At 36.2% G+C, this 10331-nt stretch overlaps 1 protein-coding gene across 1 annotated transcript; it reads right to left on the bottom strand.

The window, feature by feature from the left end:
- Positions 1-1434: 1434 nt before the first annotated feature.
- LOC130220452 (5-hydroxytryptamine receptor 3A-like) lies at positions 1435-7374 on the bottom strand (the record flags this gene model as incomplete). The annotated part of the gene is made up of 3 exons (XM_056452733.1): positions 1435-1595; positions 5367-5507; positions 7164-7374. Coding segments are annotated over 3 exons (513 nt in total), but the record flags the coding sequence as incomplete, so codon positions are not given.
- Positions 7375-10331: the final 2957 nt, after the last annotated feature.

Raw genomic sequence — 10331 nt, 5'->3', positions numbered from 1 at the left:
GCGCTGCACGACCGTGTTGCTCTTTTAGGAAAGCTTTTTTCCTATATACAAACCGCTCTTGGAGGACCGGACCCAAAGGACGCCAGGCAAGGGAGAAATACCCAGCTCGACCATCTGCCACTGCGTATACGCGCTCTGGACCGGGAGAAGCTGCTTCTCGATCTCTCTCTGTAGACACAGGTTGGAGATACCCTCAAAGACTCTCTCAGAAGCTTCGTGAAAGGCTCTGAAAGCGAAAGGATGTCGAGCATGGCACTGGCTGCGTCTTTATAGCATGACTGATTGTCATTGACGCCAGCTGTGCACGCTGACGCTGCCAACTCATTGGCATTTCATTGGCCCGTTTTTATACTCTTTCAGATGATTGGATTCTGACGAAATCCCCATAGTGGAAGTTTCCACATAGCATTGGAGTTCCCCATCCGAAGGGGAACTACGGATACTGGAAGGTGGCATTTCTCCTGCGGTGTTGCTATCAGTGTGTGAAGAGTGGGAGAAGAGGGTTGCATTGACAATCCAACATTTTATAAGTGGTCAGAAACTTGTAAATAACTCATGAAAGAATAAAGTTACATTAAAACCATTGATTTTCTTGTGAAATTCTCAATAAGTTTGATGTGTCACATGACCCTCTTCCTATTGAAAAAACAAAAGTTGGATCCAAGATGGCCGACTTCAAAATGGCCATCATGGTCACCACCCATCTTGAAAAGTTTGCCCCCTCACATATACTAATGTGCCACAAACAGGACGTTAATATCACCAACCATTCCCATTTTATTAAGGTGTATCCATATAAATGGCCCACCCTGTGTGTGTGTGTATATATATATATATATATATATATATATATATGTGTATATATATATATATATATATATATATATATATATATATATATATATATATATATATATGTATATATATATAGATATGTATATATGTATATATATATAGATATGTATATATGTATATGTATATGTATATATGTATATATGTATATATATATATATATATATATATATGTATGTATGTATGTATGTATGTATGTATGTATATGTATATGTGTATATGTATATATATATATATAACACGTGTCAAAAGTGCCCAGAAAAGCGATTATATAAATGTAAGGAATAAAAATAATACAATTTCTGTAGATTTGCACAGATAAGTAAATATGTGTGTGTTATAGAGATATGGAGAGAATCGTGCACTCACTCTTACTTCACAGGAACAATTCATTTGAAATAAAAAAAATTAACCTTGATTAAACAATGAACTATTCTGCACTGCTAACCATTTATAATGCTACGAATCTACCGAACCGTAACGAATAAATAAACTCAACGAATTACTTGTGTATTAGTAGCCATATGATTTGGTAGACTGAACTAGCTGGTGTTGTAAGCATAGATTACCCCTCAACACAAGTTAATGTACCCAAACTGAGCCAAGCACAGACAAAAACACAATAATGGTGACTATGTAGAGGATGAAGAAGATCGAGTCTGTCATTTGTGCCATTTGGATCCAGCAAAGCGAAATCTTAATCTCATTCTGGTCTGGAGGAATCTGCACTTCTCTGACACCATCTAAAGTAGGACAGAAAACAAATGAACAGGACGCACAGAATGTTATTGTAACCTGAATCATGTACAGTTGAAGTCAGAATTATCAGCTCTCCTGAATTATCAGCCCAGCTGTATATCTTTTCTCCAATTTCTGTTTAACGTAGAGAAGATTTCTGAAGATAATACTTTTAATAACTGATTTCTTTTATCTTTGCCATGATGACAGTACATAATATTTGACTATATATTTTTTAAGACACGAGTATTCAGCTTAAAGTGAGATTTAAAGGCTTAATAAGGTTAATTAGGCAAATTAGGCAAGTCAATAGCCCCTTTCAAACATACAGAACTTTCCTGAAAATTACCGGCAATTTTCCGCAAACATCTTTACGTGTGAACAGGCCCTTTTTGAAAATACCGACAAATTCGTTCTGGCAATTTTCCGGGAAAGAGAACTTGTAACATTAACGGAATTTGCCGGATTGATGCTCTGTGAGAACGCAGAAGAAAAATTGCTGGAAAGAGCGCGTTCATTATTAGAATGTGACGTGAGACGTCTACTCCAGCCAGTCAGAACATTGAGACGTATTCACATCCGCGCTGTTTATGAAAATGAAAGCCTTTGAATTTTTTTCAGACACATTTAGCCGCTAGATGTTTGTCGGATAACATTTCTATTTGGGTTGCACGATCCCAATACTTGGTTGGATAACGGTTCGATACTGCATATTTTTGCTGGATCGGGTATCGGCCAGCTGGTCCCGATACAAATCCGATGTTGCGCTTCATTCAGGCACCAGCAGCGCAGACGCAACATGCGTCGCTCCGTAAGATTATTCTATGTTCTCTCATCCATCTGACTGAGTTTATTCTTCGAGGTGAATACTTTAAGTGCTGCGAATAGTTTGTAAAGCCTGGCTCATTGTGGTCAAAGTGGTTGATTAAATTATTAAGAGTGAAACTGACTGCCCGGCGCATATGAATTGTCTTTAACAGAAAATTATTTAGCCTAATATAGGCTACTCTGAAACTGAATATTTCACTGCCATTTTAAATACAGTTGAAGTCAGAATTATTAGCCCCCCTTTGAATTTATTTTTCTTTTCTAAATATTTCCCAAATGATGTTTAACAGAGCAAGGAAATTTTCACAGTATGTTTGATATTTTTTCTTCTGGAGAAAGTCTTATTTGTTTTATTTCGGATAGAATAAAGCAGTTTTCAATTTTTTTAAAAACCATTTTAAGGTCAAAATTATTAGCCCCTTTAAACTAGATTTTTTTCGATAGTGTACAGAACGAACTATCATTATACAATAACTTGCCTAATTGCCCTAACCTGCCTAGTTAACCTAATTAACCTAGTTAAGCCTTTAAATGTCACTTTAGACTGTATAGAAGTGTCTTGAAGAATATCTAGTCAAATATTATTTACTGTCATCATAGCAAAGATAAAATAAATCAGTTATTAGAGATGAGTTATTAAAACTATTATGATTAGAAATGTGTTAAAAAAATCTGCTCTCCGTTAAACAGAAATTGGGGAAAAATAAACAGGGGGCTAATAATTCAGGGGGGCTAAAAATTCTGACTTCAACTGTATATTAACATTGCATTTAACAAATATTTTGTAGATAACTGACCAACAAAATATACATTCAACTAACCGACAAATTATACCAAACGAAATTCGTTTCAAAAAGATCATTTTTCAGACATGCTTTCAGTTTCTCCATCTCCCTCTAGGCGAGTTTAGGCGAGGGAAAGTTTATTAAATAAAACTGGCCTCAGACAGTTTAGTTTAGTCTGCGTCAAACCTGCAGGAAAATATCAGGCTTTGCTAAAAGGCTGATTATTTTAACAACGATTAGGGTCAATATTGGTAGCCTATTACAAATTTTAAAGAAAAATCTTAATATTAAAAAGGAAACATAAGCTGGACCACAACAGATCAATAGCCGCATTTCCACTATCGGGGCCAGTGCGAGCCAGGGCTTTAATCGGGCCAGGCCGGGCCAATAGCCCGGGAGGTTGAGAAATGAGGCCGAAATCATGTCGCGTTTCCACTCTCGGGCTAGTTGCTCGCAGCGCATCACGCAAACACCGCCCCCAGAACGTCCCCCGAATCAAACGTCACACAACCTGCCACACAACCCGCCCACTTCAGCGGGAACAAAAAACTCAAATTATAACCACAAACACAACCTGGCATCACTACGAGAGCAGGAAGATGGAGAACACCGAAGCGATTGCTTTTTTACTGTTTGTGGTCTGTTGGTGTAAGGCCAGACAGCGATCCCTGGATAAGGACATTCGAGTTCGGCGGCATTTACTTCGAACACAGATTTTTCTTTGTGAGTTGTTCAAGCGCGACAGCAAAACAAATGTAATGGAAGAAAGCATCTTGTCTCCTCTTTACCTGACAGGAAAACTCCCCCTTTGTACGTAACCCCGCCCCGAAGCCCCAGTTGGCCCTCCTTGGCCCAAGGTATTCGGCAGGCCGAAAAAGGCCGGACGCTGGCCCCAAGGAAGCCCCGCTTTGGCCCGATTACGCCCCGGAAGTGATAGTGGAAACGCGACTGGCCTTGGCTCGCTCGCTTTAGGCGCGATAGTGGAAACGCGGCTAATGTCACAATGAATGCTCACATAATGTAGCTTAGTTTATAGCAAGCATCATGTTTAGTTAGATTGTGCCATCTATCGTATACAGTAGGGCTTATATATCTGTTATTTTTTACTAAATATCAATGTATATTATTTGAGTTTATCACCAGAACTATAGAAACTTTATTATGGTAATAAAAATAAAAAAACAGCACAGTATGAAGTTCAGATCTGTCTCTGTCGATGTACTCAGAATTTTGGTATCGGGATCAGATTGGTTAATAAAATGATATCGGTGTATCCCTAGTTTCTATGTTGTTTCTTAATGCCAACTGTGTAAAAAATTATCAATAAGATGCTTATGATAAACCGCTGTTTGTTTACCTTCAAGCTCTGCTTCAGTTGCTTGACGCGTGTGCACGTGAAGCAGCCGGTGAGCGCCAGCACACGCACACAGATGTACATCTCGCCATTTGAAAGTGTTCCTCCTTTTGTTTTCATCGAAGTTGTTTACAAGAATTATCCACAGAGTTTATAATGTAGTCAAATGTGTAAACATTTAGTTTGTGCCTTTGGATGTCTCACGAAGCAATTGCATGAATCCTAAAGCTTTAAATAAAGGTGAAACCATCAACAAAAGCACGACCACTTCTATGTTTACAAATACAAGTGCGGCTGTTTAGAGCTAATTTCTGGTTAATGATGTTAGAATTTACCAGTATTTAGGAATGGAGGTGTGAATGATCTTTTCTGGAAAAATTCCAGAACATTCTTGCCTGTGGGAACAGCTTTTTTGAATTAACCAGATTAAAATTAGAATCAAATAATTAATTATTTTGAATTAGATTTCGTTTCTGAAATTTTTCGGATATTTACTGGTATGGCTGTGTGAAAGAGGCTATTGTATAACAGTGGTTTGTTCTGTAGACAGTCGAAAAAAATTTGCTTAAGGAGGTAATAATATTGACCTTGAAATGGTTTTAAAAAAATAAAACTGCTTTTATTTTAGCCAAAGTAAAACAAATAAGACTTAAAAAATATATTGTAGGAAATACTGTAAAAATATTCTGTTTTCAAATAATTGAAAAGGACGAAAAAAAGTCAAAAAAGGAGGGCTAATAATTTTGACGTCAACTGTAATTCTCAATTGGGGAAAAAAACCCTTCTGGATAGGCAGTGTTTGTTCTTACCATCTTGATCAATAACAGCAACTGTTCTTTGCATCAATGCAGCTGATCTACTTTCAGCTCCTTTAGCCTTCAGGTAATTCACAAAGATGGTCTCCAGTATACTGATCCCAATGAGACTGAAAATCCCACTGCAGTAAATCCCTGTGAAAACATCAGAATACAGATAAAGCCAATGAAATCAACACAACGTTATCATCATAATACAAGATTAAACTTACTGACAAAATCAGTTCATCAAAACTGCTAAAAAACTGCTATTGCCTTTAGGCTGCCTTGTCATAACACTGAACTTCCAGCCTGATCTCACGAGGAAATGTAAGTATTTTACGTTTTGTCAGTTTAGTGGCTAATTCGTACATTTTCATATGACTGAACTCGTATGAATTCGTACGATTTTAAAAAGGAGGTGTGGCACCCAACCCCACCCTTAACCCCAACCGTCATTGGGTGATGAGCAAATCGTACTAAATTGTATGAATTAGATCGTACGAATTCATACGAATTAGCCACTAAATCAAAATGTTACGAATTACTGTGAGATTGTGTTGGAACTTCAGCAAACAGAGAGAAATTAACATGAGTAATAAAGAATCAAAGATGTTAGAGGAGAATGGCCTGACTGGTTGGAGCTGATAGAAAATTGAAAGGCAGCAGTAACTCAAATAACCACTCGTTACAACCGAGGTCTGCAGAAGAGCATCTCTGAACAAACAACACGACCAACTTTGAGGAGGATGGGCTACAGCAGCAGAAGACCCCAACGGGTGCCACTCCTGTCAGCTGAAAACAGGAAACTGAGGCTACAATTCACACAGACACCACCAAATTGGACAAGATTGGAGAAACGTTGCCTGGTCTGATGAGTCTCGATTTCTTCTGTGACATTCGGATGGTAGGGTCAGAATTTTGGCGTCAATATCATGAAAGCATGAATCCATCCTGCCTTGTATCAACGTTTCAGGCTGGTGGTGGTGGTGTAATGGTGTGGGGGATATTTTGTTGGCACACTTTGGGTCCATTAGTACCAGTTGAGCATCATGTCTACGCCACAACCTACCTGAGTATTGTTGCTGACCATGTCCATCCCTTTATGACCAGAGTGTACCCTAATGTGGTGTAATCTAATGCCCACCTCCAGCAGGATAACGCGCCATGTCATAAAGTACGAATCATCTAAGACTGGGTTCTTGAACATGACAATGAGTCACTGTACTCAAATGGCCTCCACAGTCACCAGATCTCAATCCAATAGAGCACATTTGGGATGTGGTGGAACGAGAGATTTGCATCATGGATGTGCAGCCGACAAATGCTATCATGTCAATATGGACCAAAATCTCTGAGGAATATTTTCAGTACCTTGTTGAATCGATGCCAAGAAGGATGAAGGCAGTTCTGAAGGCAAAAGTGCGTCCAACTCAGTACTAGTAAGGTATACCTAATAAAATGGGCGCTGAGAGTATAACCATAGAGTCAAACTAGAACATAATCAGTAATTAGGTAACAAACTATACTTAGCGGGCAACAGTAACCCACAGAAACTAAAAAAAAATATATATATATATATATATATATATATATATATATATATATATATATATATATATATATATATATATATATATATATATATATATATATATATATATCTCAAATTAACTGTCCATAACCATAGTCCATAATCAGATGCATATTTCATTATTGTTAAATTATGATTATTACCTTTATGGTAGTCAGTACATTCTCTAATATGGAGGAAGTGCCTAATTCCTTTAGTATGTTAAGAGTTAAACTCACCGATCAGAGGAAGCTTTTCAGCTGTAGAGGGCAGTATGTCATTAAGAATCAGCAGTAGCACAGAAATAGCCAGCAGTAAAGTCACTTTAAAGCTCAGCTTGTCTGCTCCGTCTGCGTCTATGAAGTAGGAGGTCACATCCAGCACAAGGAAGGAAAACACTGGTAGGATAATGTTGACGACATACAGTAAAGGTCTTCTCTTGATGGTGATCTGACATGTACAAACAGAAAAAAATAAATGATTAGTAAAGTAAACCAAATCAGTGCCTACTGGAGTTGTTATAGCTGGAAGAGGAGGAGGTTGAAGTTTACCAGGCCACAATCAAGTTACAAGGAATCATGATGTGGCTTTCATATCATTTCATACTGTTGTCCGGGGTCCACTTATGTTTGCATGATTTTTACTTTCAGACCTCTAGAGCTGTAGTTAGAAGCAAAGTTCCTGGCTGTGTTCAATTCCCAGTTATCCCCCCTATGCCCTATTCCATTCGAACGTTCAAACAATTTAAACATCGAATGATTAAAGAAAAAAAAAACATTAAGGTCATCACTCTTAGGTGTAATTTGCTTTCAAAGTATTTTTACAGTTCAGTTTTAACGATCTTCATATTGACAATTGCGCTCCCTTCACAGTGCACTTTGAAAACATTTATGCCATTTTGAACAGATCCGTGGCTCATGACGAAAGCTATAGACCAGTGTTTCCCAACCCTGTTCCTGAAGGCACACCAACGGTACACATTTTCAACCTCTCCCTAATCAAACACACCTGAATCAACTCATCAGAACACTAGAAGAGACTCCAAAATCTGAAGCTGATGGGTCAGATAAGGGAGACATCCAAAATATGTACTGTTGGTGTGCCTCCAGGAACAGGGTTGGGAAACAGTGCTATAGACGACCTAATATTTAAAAGTGAAATTTACGTTATGTCTCCAAAGCTTGTTTGAACAAAATATGTATAGCATAGGTTAATGCTTTTAATTTATAGTAGGTCATTTATTAAGAAATGCGTCTGTACTGTAGGACTATATGACATGGGCCTGTTGGTTAGAACATTTCTGCAGTGGTTTGAATGTGTCAAATTGTAAACGTAGACCTAAATAAAAATGATATCCTACTTAATAATAATAATAATAATTATTATTATTATTATTATTATTATAATAATATTAATAATGAATTAATTATAATATTTATTATTATTAAGTAGGATTTTTTTTTTCTTTTCTTAATAAATATCCCACTGCAAATTACAAACATTAGCCTAACGATTTATATGCTTTATATATGATATGGAATACGTGTTAGCTTTTGTAAGTGATTTTATGTTTTAGAATAGAATAAGGCATATTCTCAAAATTATTTGTAAAGGAAACACAGGCTCTGTGTGCCATTTACTCTTAGGTGTAATTTGCTTTCAAAGTATTTTTTACAGTTCAGTTTTAACGATCTTCATATTGACAATTGTGCTCCCTTCACAGTGCACTTTGAAAACATTGATGCCATTTTTGAACAGATCCGTGGCTCATGACGAAAGCTATAGACGACCTAATATTTAAAAGTGAAATTTACGTTATGTCTCCAAAGCTTGTGTAAACAAAATATGTAAAGCATAGGTTATTGCTTTTAATTTATAGTAGGTCATTTATTAAGAAATGCGTCTGTACTGTAGGACTATATGACATGGGCCTGTTGGTTAGAACATTTCTGCAGTGGTTTGAATGTGTCAAATTGTAAAAGTAGACTTAAATAAAAACGATATCCTACTTAATAATAATAATAATAATAATATTATTATAAATTAATTATAATATTTATTGTTATTATTAAATAGGATTTTTTTTCTTTTCTTAATAAATATCCCACTGTAAATTACAAACATTAGCCTAACGAATTATATGATTTATATATGATATTAGAATACGTGTTAGCTTTTGTAAGTGATTTTATGTTTTAGAATAGAATATGGCATATTCGCAATAATATCTGTAAAGGAAACACAGGCATTGTGTGCCATTTACATATATTTTAATTAACATGGAAAACGAGTGCATGTTTTATCAAGCTAATTTATTTATTTATTTTTTAAGTGCGTGTAAAACATATAATTGCACAACAAAATTGGGTTTTTCTCTAAAGAAGTTGTTACTCCACCCTGTTTAGAGCGTCATTTTACGTTATGACTCGGTTCAAACGATGGATCTGCGACAGTTTTGGGAAACACTCGTCACTACATCGTTCTTATCCCAAACGATGCATCTAACTATGAGAGTTCAGCCGCGAGTTATGTCGTTGTTTGGGAAACGCACTCCTGGTCGTTAGCAGGGATGATCTAATAAAAGGCACAGAGGAAGGATTACGAAAGTAATACTTTAATAAATCATCAGAAACAAAATACCGTAGACCTCCACTGTTTCAAATATAAAAAACAATACATAATACAATTTCATCAAACATCATAATGACATTTTCATGGCTAATACAAGTAGTAAAGGTTATAAGTTGTGTTCAAAAGTAATTTTCTGTGGTATTTGTATGGTACACTGTAAAAAAAGAAATCCGTAAAATTTACGGTAAAAAAACGGCAGTTGTGGTTGCCAGAACTTTACCGTTAAAAATACGGTACAAACCGTAAAAGTAATTTCTCATTTTTATGGTAAACTACCGTATTTCATTAATTTATAGAGGTAATATGTCTGTATTTTGAATTACCAACATCTACACATCTTTTGTTACACAGTTAGACACGTTAACACAGCCATATGCAGGTGGTGATGAGAAAGATACACAATGAACCAACGCTCATCACAAACAACTTTTCCCACAAGCAGAAAAGGGTATCAGTGTATAGAAGGTGCTCAGTGTCATTCACACAGCTACTAAACACCAGTATGGTAACACACATAAAATTAAAGTAATTAAAATAAACATTGTTTATCTACATTCAATGTAACATACATCTCTAATGTACATATCTGAAGAGGAAACGACTAAAAAGATCCATAGGAATGTGCAGGAATTCTGGGAAAGTCAATTTACGGTTATTCGCCGTATATATTAAGGAAATATATCGTTATGCAGGTTATGGATTTTTACCGTAGCGTTTTTACAGTTTTTTTACCGTTAAAATCACAGCCATTTTTTACAGTGTACACTTTTTAATGA

Source organism: Danio aesculapii, unplaced genomic scaffold (genome assembly GCF_903798145.1).
Source record: "Danio aesculapii unplaced genomic scaffold, fDanAes4.1, whole genome shotgun sequence".
NCBI classification, from domain to species: Eukaryota; Metazoa; Chordata; class Actinopteri; order Cypriniformes; family Danionidae; genus Danio; species Danio aesculapii.
This window is presented reverse-complemented; position numbering and strand designations above follow the sequence as displayed.